The 15097-nt window shown below is 45.8% G+C and overlaps 1 protein-coding gene across 1 annotated transcript in view; it reads right to left on the reverse strand.

The window, feature by feature from the left end:
* ephb1 (EPH receptor B1) overlaps positions 1-15097 on the reverse strand; it is a 151183-nt gene that overhangs the window by 53863 nt on the left and 82223 nt on the right. The window contains exon 4 of the mRNA XM_084546494.1: positions 6543-6698. Coding sequence (XP_084402620.1) covers positions 6543-6698 — 156 coding nt within the window. The remainder of the gene's footprint in view (positions 1-6542; positions 6699-15097) is intronic.

Below are 15097 nucleotides of genomic sequence, written 5' to 3' on the forward strand. Positions count from 1 at the left end.
AGAAGCCCTTTGAGGAATTACTTAGCTCACAAACTTGTTTCATTTACCTTTGAGAAAAAAATATGTCAACAAGAGGAGTACATATGGATTTTTAAGTAAATTGTAAAACAGCATACAATGGTTGCGTGTTTCTGTGGGAATAGGAAGACAGATGCAGTCAGCACATATACAATTAATCATGTTTGCTGCAAAGCCTTGTGGGATAGACCTGGTGAGCTGGGACAAAGCAGCCGGACAACAAAGGGATGAGGGAGCGGCCCCGTTACGGCTGCAGCCTCATCTCAGCACCTCAACACCAGAGAGGTCAGCGACAGGAAGGGCATGACCTCCACAGTGTCATTATTATGGTCTGGCTGAGAGGACAGATAGCGCTGCGAATGCGGGGTCACGGAGCACACGTTCGGCCCTCGGATGCTACCAGAAGCTTCGCATGTGAGAGGGAAAATATAAGCGAAAAAGAGGGGTGTGAAGGGAATTGGAAACACTTTAGTTGTCTCCCTTGGGAACCGCACGACATGCACTTCATATGTTATTCACACAGCATGCATCCTCTGTATCATCCATCACACGCATGCACTTGCCCCCGAACTTACATGGCTGGGGAAAACCAATGCAAATCTGCTCACGTGGAAAATTCGTGTAGCACAAACACACAACCTGAACTATCAGCTTCCGTGTATTTGTGCTTGTTCCGTCTGTATCTGTGTATCAACACAACTCTGTGAGAACAAAATAATGCTTGGCTGAGGTGTGAACAGGATGTGAAACTCTTTCATCCCAGTTATAACTACACTCCGCGTACACTTATCAGGCAAAACAATACGACCACCTTCTTAATATTGTGTAGGTCTCCCTTGTGCCTCCAGAACAGTTGTGACTCTTCAGAGAATGGACATGGGCCTTCTGAGGGTGTCCTGTGATGTCTGGCAACAGAATGTTGTTAGTGGGGGCCTTTGGGTCGTATGGGTTGAAGAGAGGGGCCTCTGTGGATCAGGCTTGTTCCAGTGCATCCCACAGATACTTGATCGGTTTGGGGTCTTGTGAATTTGGAGGCCAGGTCAATACCTTGGCTGCATCCTGCTGGGGATGGCTGCTGCCATCAAGGAGTGTCATTGTTATGGGATGGGGGTACTTGATCTGGTCTAGGTGGGTGGTGCATGTCTGAGTAACATCCACTTTTGGTTATGCTTACATACCTGTTGATTCCAGCTGAGCAATACAGAATTTATCCAAGCACGTACAGTATCAAAGCCTGGAAAAAATGGTGCCGTCACAACAACAAGTGCCAGGTAATTTGCACAAGAACAATGAGGCCGTATCAGTGCACATGATTTTCTTCAATTTGTGCAACTGCATTATGCTCAAAAGAAGAGCCCGGTGAAGAGGGGCATGAAAAGGACCGGCGCACAGTCACCTTTCCTCGTTTCATAGCCTTTAAACAGATGCGGCAGTCATTGATATCGGCTAAGTACATTGACAGGAAAGTGCACTGCACAGTGAACGCAGTTTCCCAGAAAACACAGGACGGCGAGGCAGGGATGCACCGGGAAGGAAATAAAGATCCAAATGATGTGCCTTTTTAAGCTGAATTAGTGGAGATAGTGAAGGCCTGATCGCCGTGTTCTCCGTGGACGACGAAAGCAATGAACCCACAGCTGCACAGTTGCTCGTGTTCACATGTAACAACAACACACGTCATTGCTGACAACACCGTGAGTCACGGAATAGTCCGTGTAAGCTGTTTACATGGTGGCATAAAGACACAATACACCCAGAATAATCTTGTTTACCTTATTTTTCTGAACATGACATGTTTCTTTAGTCATCACTTTATTTTTACATAAAGTGTAATTCTGTTACATCACATTATATTATACTTGAAAGGGCATTATAAAAAATGTAACCTAATTATCTCAAGCATAAATTACATTTCGGTGTACATGTAATTTATCAAACATATCCTCATTACTAATTGAGGTGATGAGAGAAAGCTAAATCTGTTTTTTTCCTGTGTCCTCCTGACCTTGAGACAAAGGTTATTTGAACATCAGGTAAATACAGATACATAGAACCTGTGATCGCAGTATTTGTATGAACAAATCACTCAAAATCTTTACTTGCATGTATGTAATGCACATGAATGGGACTAGGAAATAAAAGAAGGGGTGGATCACTCCTAACGCTTTTAAACCAGCACTGGGATTGTAACGTGCTACACTGAGTTTTTAACTTTAGACAAAAATGACCTTCAGTGAAATACCTACTACGATTCTGCAATATCCATATGTGCGTTGCCACTCCCCACATGTCCTCCTCACACTCACTGATATGTACACCGATCAGCCACAACATTAAAACCACTGTAGGTGTAGGTATTAGATGTAAATCATAATGTACAGAACTGTCAAAAGCACTGATCATGCCATAACATTATGACCAGGGACAGGTGAAGTGACTAACATCATGGGAAAGTTTTGGACCTGGCATTCATTCGTGTGGATGTTACTTAGACATGTACCACCCACCTAGACCAGACCAGACACTCCCACCCCATAGCAATGACACTCCTTGATGGCAGCAGCCATCCCCAGCAGGATGCAGCCTGACACAGACACACACACAATTAAAAAAAAAAACATAAAAAACATGAAAAACAGCACAAGGCGATGACCTGGCCTCCAAATTCCCTAATTCCCTAATCCCAAACTGATCAAGTATCTGTGGGATGCACTGAAACAAGCCAGTTCCACAGAGGCCCCTCCCCTAAACCCATAGGACCCAAAGGCCCCCACTAACAACATTCTGTTGAGTGCTCCAGTGCCAAACATTAAAAATATCCACATAGCGCATACTCGTCTTTCCTTTGAATTCTCTGGCGTTGCTCTTCTTTCAAACTGTTTGTTTTTATGATGTGAAACAGGCCTTGAGGGACCGACAGAAAGTCCCCGTGTGGAGATACCGATCACAGCCAGAGGAGGTGGGTGAAAGAAAGAGGGGTTGGCGAGACATGAAATAAAACATGTTATAAGGACTAATGTGGTTCTTTCTGAGAGACTGAGGGAGTCACAGACAGAGTGCTCGCAGCGCAGCCTGTTAGCTGTGGGTCCATTTACAATGCCTTTTCAGGGGAGACGCAAATGGAATACGCTGCAGCTATATCTCTCTATGCAATAACTTTGAATGCTCCATGACTCTGCATGTATTAATCATTGCATGCGCCAGAGAGACTGGTGTCATTTTTTGGAACATGTGTGCATGAATGTGCACACCAGTTCTGAGCATTATGTCTTCCAAGCCAGTACAGGGATTAGAGTAGGCCAGAGAATTACCTTGACTTAGCTCCATTTACTACTGCATTACAGTGAGAGGAAACTGGCCAGATGAAGGCTAAGCTGTGGGAAGCACCCTCAACTGAGTCCAGACGCAAAGTGAGGAAAAAAAAATCTGAGAAATGAACAGAATTTTTATGCACTTTGACGGCTTACTGCCTTTTCTCTTTGAAAGAAAAAAAAATAGGAGCGAGGAGAGGCAGTGAATAGAAAAGCAATGGGGAAAAAAAAAAAACTAAATGGGACGGCAAGGGGAATGGAAAAACAGATAACCTTGTCTTTTCAGTCAGGAAGGTTTTTGTTTGTAGTACTAGGCACAGACAGAGTTTGACAGGGCTCAAGGAGGCTTTTAGGGGACAGGCCACAGATATGAATATTGAGTGGGAGCCATGAGATCCGGAGCCAATGCGGTGCACGCGAAGAATGCAGAAACATCATCAGAAACATACTATTTTCCTTCCCGTTCCCTATATTTATGTTGATTCAATTACATTCCAGAGATTTTCATCGTGAATTGGTTAAGGCTGGCAACGGTGCTGTAATTTCCAAGATATAAACATGCACATACAGCAAGTTTTTTTGGGGGTCTTTTTTTCACACTGTGTCGGTGTAGGACTCTCATACCGTGTGTTACTCAGATATATATTCGTAGACCTTCTCTACGCTGCTTCATCATGTCAGTTCAAACTCATTTTCAAACGTACATATTCAAATATTACCTTGCCACGTCCCTCCAGCTGTGTTGACGGATTTTTTTTTTTTTTTCATCTTTGACATTTTTTTTTCCCCCCATCACACTCCTTTCTTATCTCCACTATTTCTCACACCAGGATGCTCAATCAGTGCGCCCCCTTCCCCAGTATGGACCAATAAGCACTGGTTTCACTGCTTGACTCCCCTCAGTTACCACTCAGCTTGTCATTCTCCTCCTCTGACTCACACGCTGAGAAATAAAAAAAAAAAAAAAAAAACACACACGCACACTAGGCCAGCATGCTGGAGCTGTATCCTTTTTCATACATGCACACCCGTGGGGAAGAAGAGGTACGTCTGTTCAGATTGGGGCATGGAGCCCAGAGAAGGGACGGCAAGGGGATGGAGTGAAATGCAAAACCATTGTCCCACAAGTCCCCGCTACGCTGGGAGGCCTAGCTAAGAGGAGTGGGCTTCACGCAGCGAGACGGAACGCTTGCGGTGTTCCTTCCCTCAGCAACAGGCTGGAGTCAGCACAGGGTAGAGGACTTGGAGAAAAAGGAAGAGAGGAATGTGGAGGGGAGCATCCCAGTCTTAGCATGTTAATATCCCTGAAGGAAAAAGGTGGTGGGGGATGGGGGGTGGTGGTAGCGCGAGGCCCCCCTACTTACAGAGCCATGTGCTGGACAATCAATCAGAAGCTAATCAGACTGATCTGGAGCATACAGGGACCTGTGCCTCTGATGCCAGCAAGAAGCGCTTAAGCTACAGCTTCAGCTGCTACAGACTGGCCTGATTTAAGCTACTCTCGCAGTGCTCTTATCAGGACCCCGAAGCATTAAAGAGATTCTTACTGGGATGATCTCGCTGGCCCTCCCCTGCTGAGCTCCAGGGCATCCGGAGCATCAAGCTCAGCTACTACTGTATGCTTCAGCCTTCAGAGAAAGCTTTGAATGTGCTGTTGCAAAAGACGTCTGTTAACATAAATTGAAGAGCAACTGAAAATGATGTTAAAAGCGGCGTTTTTTTGTGCATAGGCAAAAAAATGTGGACACAGTCTGATGCAATGCACCAGAGTGCAGTGTGTACATTTGACCTTAACAGCAGCTATTTCTTCTGGTTTTATGTCAGGAAAAGTTATGTAATTAGATAAAGAAATCACTCCAGAATGAACATTAGGAACAAAACAAAGGACAGATGTAGAGCGGAGGGGGAAAAAAAAGGGCAAAATTGACAAAGGAGATAAGACCAGAAAGACTGACAGAAAAATGTAGCAGGCCACATTTGGAAATGAAACACAGACTACGGGGATCTGCTCAAGATCATCAGCGGGGAGCTGTTGTGGAGATTGCTCGGGGAATATTCAAGGCCTCAGGGTGGAGGCAGATGCTATAGTTGATGGAACATTCACACATCCACCAGAGAGCCTGTGTAGTATACCGGGGGAGGGCAGGGAAAACTCAAGGTGAAAGAGGGGTGTCATCCGCTGAGAACATCTGAAGCCTAAAGGTGTGGACGGCTACACTTGGGGAGCATTCGAAGCAGACAGCCGTGCTGCGCAGGGGTTCCTCTGAAGCTTCGGGGCACTTATTCGGAGCTATAAAAAGGATACATGGCGAAAGAGGTGCAATGAATACACATTTTAGCTGTGAAGGCCACACGGCTGCTAACCGATTAGGGAAGTGGTGTGGTCCTGAGCCCATTCCTGAGGCCAATTAACTAGCTCTGTGTGAATAAATCAGGACTAAATGAATACATAGCCACACCAATAATGCTTCCAGGTCTGCTGTTGTGAGGAGAACAAACCATTAAGACGCTCCCCAGTGGTGGCGAAAGGAAGACAGGTAAACAAACTTTTTGGGGTCTAAGCTCTCCTCCTGCGCAACTGTGTGTCAGCAGGGACGACAGGAAGGCTTAGCATATTGCTTTTACATCATATTAAGATAACTATGATGCTGTGAGAGGCCTTATTCGATCTCCAGCGGATAACCGCAGGACAGTGTCGAAGCTTCGCAGCATCTGCCTGAGTAATTAGGACTTCAGGGGATGACGCCAGACAGAAAGAGAGAATCGCAGCAGAAACGGAGAGAGGGGAAGATAGACAGGGCAGAGGGAGAAAGATAACTGAGGGGAAACAGAGAAGAAGCTCATTGACACAGTGATGGAGATGTCTATGATGCAAAGCCTGCATTGTGATTATCATGACCCGACTGAGAAGACGACCAACAAGGACTTTTGGATATGTGCTCATTTAAATGCTGCTGCTGCATGAGCTGGTTTGATGACGGACACAAAGGAGACACAAAGGCGGCGAGACAGAATAAAATGTCACTGTGAAATGCATAATGGCGTATATGCATAACCAGCGCATTCAGTATTAATGTCACATATGCATTTACACTAAGGCGGACACACGGGCATGCCAATTACCCGTTCTTGTCCTACACGAATGCAACTGTTAAGACAGCGCTGGCGTGCGTACAGCAATGTGTACAGCAGTGTCATGTGTTGTACACTTACTGGTGCAAGGTTCATCCGGCTGATCAGCGTCACCGCGGTAGTACCCGTTGCGACACACACAGATGGTGGCAGCCTCAGCGGTGGAGCGGCTGTTTGGAGGGCACTGAAGACAAAGACCCGGACCTTGGGTTGACTTGAACGTACCCGGCGGACATGCTGTAACAAGAGAAAGACATGGTCAGAAAAGGAATGGAGAAAAAAATAATCCATAAGCCAGGCACAATGCTTGAGCCAGGGTCACGGTCTGATATAACCTTTAGCTAGAATGGCTGGTGATGATCAGGGCTGGAATGAATGGACTGAATGTAAGGATTAAGTATATTATGTGTCAGTTTGAGTGTTTTAGAGCTCCTGTTAAGTGCAAACAATAACCTATATCCATTTTTATTCTAAGACTACAGACCCTGATATCATACAGTAATTAAACTTTGTAACCTGTTTCAAAGTGAAAATAATCCAAAGGTGTAAAGTTCGGCTCTTCTTTTCAGCTTGAGGCTGCCGCTACACTCTGAGTATCTGCCTGTGTTGGAGGGTCAGTTACATTATGGGTAATATAAACCGATCAGGTGAAGTGAATAACATTGACCATCTTGTGACAATTCAATGTTCTGCTGGGAAACTTTTGGACCTGGCATTCGTGAAGGTGTTCAAGACCAGGAACCCCCACCCCAGAGCAGTGACACCGACAGGATGCAGCCTGACACAAGCACACACACAGAAACGGTTTAGGAACAACTCAAAAAACATGAAGAACAGCACAAGGTGTTGACCTGGCCTCCAAATTCACTAGATCCCAAACTGATCAAGTATCTGTGGGATGATCCACAGAGGCCCCTCCCCTCAACTCATAGGACCCAAAGACCCCCATTAACAACATCCTGTTGCCAGACACCACAGGACACCCTCAGAAGGCCCATGTCTATTTTCTGATGAGTCACAACTGTTTTGGAGACACAAGGGAGACCTGTCATAATGTTTTGCTTGATCGGTGTATATTGCAAACATTTAAGACTTGTTTTTTAACTTTTAACTTTTTTGATTTGTATATATTTTTTGTGTTCTATTGTATTCCGCTGCTGTAACTCAACAATTTCCCTCGCGGGATCAATAAAGCATATCTATCCATCTATCTACCTATCCGTTTCTTGCTTGTTCTCCAGACGCTTCCAGCGGCATATTTTGTGACTTTGTTCCAGACAAAAATGAAGGTAAAAAATAAAATGATTGATTGCATTTGGCAAAGCCAACTGGCAACGGTGTTTACGGCCCGGAAAAGACGACTGCATCGCGTGTGAACATTCGTGCATACGCGCACGCACGAAATGAAACTCGTGCTTTACAGCAGCAACCTCTGAGGGGGGCCGGTCCAGACAATACGAGTGTGGTGGCTCTCCTCTTAGGGGCGCATAATTTTGAAACAATACCATGATTATGAGTAGAGGTTTATTTACAGCTGTGGAAAAAAATGAAAACAATGGATTGAGATTGACTATTGATTAAACGTTAAATTTAAAATGACTGATTAGACCGGCATACTGGGGAGTGTGTGTACACATCCCTCAGAAAATAATTACGTAATTAAGTATTCAGGAAAAGGATATTTATGCTGTTATTTCCTTACCTTAAGATTTTATTTAGAGACTATTTATACCCAGTTCTACTCTGTGTAGGTATAATTATTCTGTTAAACTGTTGTGGTGTGAGATGTGACTGTGTTACAGCGTCTGGGTCAGACAGGAGAGCCACCGAGCAGAATTTCGCTCGAGGCCCCAGGGAGGTCAGAACCAGCTCTGATGACCCTGAACATACAGCCAGAGTCATGCAACTGGCTTTTATGAGGTCCTTCCGTGACAAGAAATCATGCAACAGTCCTGCTGGCACTAGTTCGACGCGGCTGCCGTGATGTGTAGGAGTCCGCAATTTTTAAAGCCCACAGTGGAGGACAAAGATTATTGTGGCTGATATCACTGTGCCTAAGCACAGGCAATAACCTAATCCATTTACCCTCATATCCCGAAAGAATACAAAGCTGAAGAGTTTCTGCACCGTGTGGAAGGATTTACCGACTATAATAACTATGATGAATGTGTAAGATTTTAGCAGGCTTACTGATGGGGGAGCGAGCTGTGGTGTGCTGCACTCCATCGGGGGAGGGGTTATAAATTTAATGGGACAAGGCTGTGCGTATTTGCCTGAGTAAAAGGTTTCAAAGGCTTGTCTGCGGATGACTGTGGAGTATACTCATACTCACCGAATGCACTAAAAGCAGCGCGTAAAGAGAACTGCTTTAAAAAAAAAGAAAAAAACAAAAAAATGCTGCCAAGGTAAATATCAAGAAGAAATATGGTTTTAAGCAAAAGTCTGCAGACAAGGACAGAGTTGATCACAATGATGAGCCACTGGCTGAGCCAAGTGTTTCGAATATTAAAAGCAGGAGAGCTCGGTTAAATCAGCATTGAATTTGCTCACCGCAAATGATTGTACTGTATCTTACTAAGAGCTTTTTATTTTAATATGAAGAGCTTGGTAAATGGAGAGCTATTTAAAGCACCAATGACAAGGAGTTGGTCCCGTTCCCCTTCAATGGCTTTTCAAACTGTGGAAAGTGTAGGAGTCTATGCAAGAAAAACCTTTAGACCTTTGTATCAATAAGGTTTTAAGATTTAATTTAAAATGTTACGCTCCATTAAAATATGAACTTGGAGCTCGGGTTTGGAAGCCCGCGTGTGTGTACTTTATTACGCGGTTACAAGGGCAGGTACCTGTTTTTATGACTCCTCTATTCATACCAGCCCGCCTCGCTGATGGGCTGTTAGTGATGGATAGAGAGATAAAGAAGGAGGGAGAAAGAAATCAAGTGGAGGGAAAGAGAGGGGCCCTGCACGAACACGACTCAAGCTGCTTCCCGGCCAGCGGCAGTCCTTCCATCTCCTCTGGCGTGGCTGGCAGACACGCGCCGAAAGCTAACTGACTGACCTCATGTCTGGTCACACAACACTGTCCACACACAGCCAGACCACCACATACAAACACGCGGCCCGACCACAACAACCACAAAGGGCTCCGGAGTGGTCTTGAAAACCACAGATGAGAGTGAGAGTGTATAATACTTCCACAGAGTTTTGAGGAGAACTACAAAAGCAAACTGGAAGAAGTTTGCAGCCTCTCTTGAATTATAACACCGAGACTCCATCTATGACAAAATCTAGCCCCTTCAAATACAAGAACATTGAGACTTTTAAAAGTGCTCCCCGGCCATATGGAGAAGCGCGGACCAGCTGCAGAGCCGTTTTTATAAAGCAATAACTTCCAACGAGATCGGAGATTACAAGATGATAAAACACAGATCAAAAATTCATTTTTAGCGGGAGAAGGGGAGAGAACTTATGTGTGATCATCCTTCCCGCATAAAACTCAAGGGGAGCGGGAAGCCGCATGCATGCAGATGGTCATCACACACAAGTAAGCAAGAAAGCCTCGAATATATTGCTTTGCTCGTACGAAAAGGGGATCACAATAGGTTGTTCAGCGCGTGTTTAATGGAGTGTGAGCGGAATATGTGCATTGGGTTCTGCCCCCGGGCTGTGTGTTTACAGACAGAGAGCAGCTAGGCCTGGACACTCATAAATGGCCAAAAGTGCAGAGAAAGGCAGAGGAGGCTGTGCTGATTCAGCTGTCTGAGATAGCAGCGCCTCAAAGCCAAATTGCGAGCCAAATAATGCACACACTCTTTCAGTCTCGCACAAATGCCCGCACAACAAAACCCGGGGAAGCGCTCCCGCGACGCCGCACTGGCATCGGCGCTGTCCTCTCCTCAATACACAATACACTCACCCAACTGATTTACACGGGCGACACATGCAACCGCGGCTGACCTCATTAAACGAGATGGCGCGCCCGCATTTTCCGCCACTTGACTTGAATATGTTCTACAGAACCTGAGATAATTTAATGCCTCTACCTCGGAGGAGCGAAGATGCTGCGATCAGCGTTACGGAGAAAGGGAGATAAGTGACAGCCAGGCAAAAACAAATAGGCAGCCACACGCACGTACATGCAAACACTCTAGACACAACATAAGATAGATGTCTGGCTGGATTATAACTCCTACCCCGGAGCTGAGGCTCTTTCTCTAATTGACACGTAATAAGTGCATGAATCGTAGCATTAAACTCATTAATTAACTGCTTACTGATCTGCCTCGGAGTGAGAGGGAGGAGAAGAAAACACATATGGGCAAAGAGAGAAAGGGAGAGAGCATGAGAAAGCGATGTGGATAACTCTCGAAGGTCTCTTTCTAAGGGCGAGCAGCGGTGGGCTGAGTAGCATTATGCTTCATTGAATTTGGAACTGAGCCCAAAGTCTTTTCTCTTGATTTGTGAATATTTAGATTGGAGGAGGCCAGGAGTTCCCGTACCACAGACAAAAAAAAAAAAAAAAAAAGACCCTTCACTCATCAAATGTGTTGGTTTTCAGGGACAGGAGGGGATAGAACATTAGATCAACAAGCAATTACTCTACCCAGTGGGAGAATAACCCACGACTGAACCGGCTGCATGCAGAAACAAAACATCCATCCCTTTCAAGTGGTCCCTACTGGCTTCCCTCTGCATTGTTCTCTCCTCCTCTTCTTCTTCCCTCTCCCGCACCCTTACATCTTTTCTTTTTTTGGTCGTCCCACTGGTAATGAATTGCTCTCTCTCTCTCTCGCTTCTCCCACCTTTTCTCCTCTTGCTCCTTCAGCGCCTTGATTGACGGGTTCGAAACTATGTTAAGGAGGGCCGTCTTCCTCTCCCCGTGCCTCCAGCTCATTCAGCTGACAGAGTTATGGCAGCTGTGGATCACTGCTCGCACCTCATCATCTGTGATGACCTCATGCCATGGCACGCCTGACCACCAGAGATGATGTGATGATATCCTCGCTGTCATTTTCCCCGGCTGGAAGTAGACTACCGAAAAAGGAGCGCGATCTGAATATGAATGTTGAGCATAAACAGGTACGCTTTGTGGAAAACGCTGATAATCTTTCACCGCAACAGTTGCGTAAGGACTGGCTAGAATAAGCCCTATACGAGAAATGCAGCGATATGAGCTAGTCTCTGTGAGCGGGCTTATAGAACGGCCTAAGTGCAGGGCTGGGAGTTAGAGCTGAGGAGTTAGACTAAGCAATATGCCTTCTGAGCGTATAATAGGGTGCACACTGCATCACACGTGGAAGCACACGGGCGCCGTTTCACGCGAAGTGCATGTGTTCAAGAAAGTGCAGTTTCAAAATGTACGTAAGTCGTAAAGCGATTGGAGATGGAAGGATTAACGGAGAAGGAGAGGGACATTAGCTTGTCACGTAAGCATCACCTGGTATGCGCAAGATAAAATGAAAAATGTAGGAGTTAGAAATTGCAGAAGCCCAATCCCAAGGATTACGACCAAGGTGGGATTTGAAATGGCTTTCCCAGTCAAACTCTATCAAAGTTACAGTACGCTAAGTCATCCCCTGACTTTTTCCGTAGGCATCGCTCTGAAGTGTGTATGAGGTTTCAAAGCCAGGAAAGGCTTGGCGGCAAATTGTGGGAAATGCAATCAAATGTATGAAGTAGTTGGTGTGGAAAGGTGCTGGATAAATCGTAGATCTTTTGATGAACGTTTCATTGTGTAACATGAAATATTTAATACTTAAACAGTTCTCTAGAAGTCCAACATTGAATCCTAAGCACATCAAAGTCCTATTTATCAGATATTTCCCTTCATAAAATAGTTATTCCACCTTTTTACTAGTTCTAGCTTTGACATACCAACTGTGTGTGTCTGAGGGTTTAAAGCAGAGAGTGTGCGTGACACTGATTCAGATTAGTGAATCTGAATCAGTGATCCTTAAGTACAACTGCTGGCCCCGCAATACACCCTTAACCCTGGACCTCATCCATCACATGGGATGGATCACAGTCTTTAGAGGCACTGGAGTCATGCATACACCCACTCAGTCACAAACACTCACGCAGACAGGCTTATGATCGGGTCAAGACCCCAGTTGACCCCTATTTCAGCATTTCGCTACTCAGTCACTCAGAAAGGCAACACTTTCAAACCACGGGCGGCTGCCTGCGTGCCAAGTGCATGCCCGCATAGATCCGTTTACGCGACAAATCCGAGAATCTCAATCAAGAGGTGAAATGCAAACCTTTGTTTGACGGAGGGAACGGGGAAACGTGGCAGGACAGCCAACATCTTAAAAAAAAAAAAAAAAAAAAAAAAAGGCAATCAGCGCCGCAGCCTATTGGTATTCAGTCTCGCTCTTCTGTCATTGTTCATTTTCCAGCCACAATCCACGTAATGAGCTGCTTTTCCAACCCAGGTGTTCCATTCCTTTGCAAGGTCATTGAGAAACACAATACAATTATTTGAGACCGAGGCACGGGTTGAAACAAAGGCTTGTCAGAATCATCAGAAAGTGCCTGCAGGATATTAAAAGACAGGGTAAACTGCCTTTTAGGGTTATGATTTATTCATTTACAGGACCTGATTTAAGAACAATTGAGAATTTTTTCACATTAAGTGCCATCACAGGAGGACCAAACACTCATTTCAAAGATCTGGGACTACGTACGTAACCATTCACGAGGGAGGCAGCTTCTTTTTTACTTGAAGGCACCCAGAGTTCACTGTGGTGACATCACTCTGCGGGGTCTGGTCAGTGTAAGTTTCCAGTATCCCCTGTCATCACCTGCTAATCTCAAAGACAGAGAGAATGCAAAGGGGTAAGAGAGGGCCGGAGCGGCATACTCTGGAATAAAGAGACGGTCAAAGGAGTGCGGCGCTCGAAGCATACCTCGCCTGCCTTTGTTGAGAGCCGTGGCGCTGAGGAGTTCCACCCACAGAACACTCCCCCTGATCATTAATCACCCGTCCATTCTGGCCCTGTCAGAGCCTCACGTCCAGGATAAAACACGCAGCTACACCCACCGCCACCCACACACACGCATAAATTTCGCGCGCACACACCTAAACTTTCCGCTGCCTTCGTCCTCTTGACCGCTCATCTTGACATACCAGGCTAAAGCAGCAGCGTCTGACGCTGCAGAAATCCGCAGCGAACAATACTTAAACCCCCGGAGAAAGCTGAGATATCCTCCAATTAGGGCTGGAACTCAGCACAAAGCTGTGCAGCGGCGTGGCCGTGCACAAGAACAGCGAAGCGATACCTCACAGAAAGAACGTCTACGGAAAGAAATCTGCTTTGTTTTTTGGCATTCTGCTTCTATAATATTCAGAAAAGGAATTCAGTGCTGCTACGTGTGAGTTTGACTGGTTTCAACAGAGGGCAGTGCAGCAGTAAAATAACTACAAGATGAGACTGTGTCCAGCGAGAGAAAATAAACAGGCCTGTGTGTGATATCTAATATTCTGTTCGCCTCACATACGGATATGAAATCCAACAGTCTGACTGCTAATGCTAATGAACAGAGCATGTGTCTGCGAGACAATGAATATAGGAAGACACATTCTGTTCAAAATTAAGATGTGTGTGCGTCTGTGTGTGTGTGTGTGTGTGTGCGAGCCTTAACAAACCGGCGAACAATTTAGCAGACAGCCCACGCCCCTGGGCAGGCTGTTACCATGACAACCTCACAGCCAGTATTTTTTTGGCCCACACTTTCCCTTTGAACAGCCGGCCAATGACAGACCAGCCGACTGGGAAATCTGGCTTACTGAAAGCGCATGCACGAGTTGTGTGTCTGCGTGCGCCTTGGTGTGTGTGTGTGTGTGTGTGTGTGTGTGCATGATATAGATCAAGAGAGCTATATAATCTTTGAGCTCCGCACAGGCTCATCATAACCAAGTGCTGCACTGGCAGTTGGCTGTGCATCTCTGCATCGCGCCCCGGCACGTTGGGTTTCGGGTCAGTGTCATTTTCAGGAAGACGCGACCGCGCGCCAAGGTGCCGAGGAGGCGTTTCAGATCGAAAAGCAAAGGACGACAAGGTATTCCGGAAAACACAGCTATGCGTTGTGTTTGCCAATCCATCGGCGGCTGGCATGGTGGAAGAGAAGGACTCACCCCGAAAAACATATCGTCACGCAGCAGACAGTTAACATGTGCTTGCAGTACAATCTACGCTGTAATCAGAATCTAACAGGGGACTGACCAGGCTCAGTGCCCGCTGCCAACCAGCAGAGAGAAAAACAAAGAAGGGCACGAAATGTGAGCAAGAAGATTTCATTGTCAGCATTCGATTGCACAACGACCGCAGCACTGATGTGATCAATCTAACCTATGAAGCAAACGGAAGCCACAAAAGCCGCCTCCACTACCAGGTTATCTAGACGCTCTGTTGTGGTGTGTGAGGGCAAACTTGAGCGTCAAATGAAATCCAACTCACTGGCAAAGACAATATCCACGAGTCTCGAGTTCAGTTCCCGTGCACTTCGTAGTCCACGGATGATGACCCCAGATCATCAACAGGCAGTCATGGGCTCAGGCAGTTACCTTGTGGTTCTGTCACACGGAGAATAAAGTATATGTCCCAAGAAAAATAGCCTTCTCTTTTCTACCACTCC

The sequence above is a fragment of the Chelon labrosus genome, assembly GCF_963514085.1.
Source record: "Chelon labrosus genome assembly, chromosome: 6".
Lineage (NCBI taxonomy): Eukaryota > Metazoa > Chordata > Actinopteri > Mugiliformes > Mugilidae > Chelon > Chelon labrosus.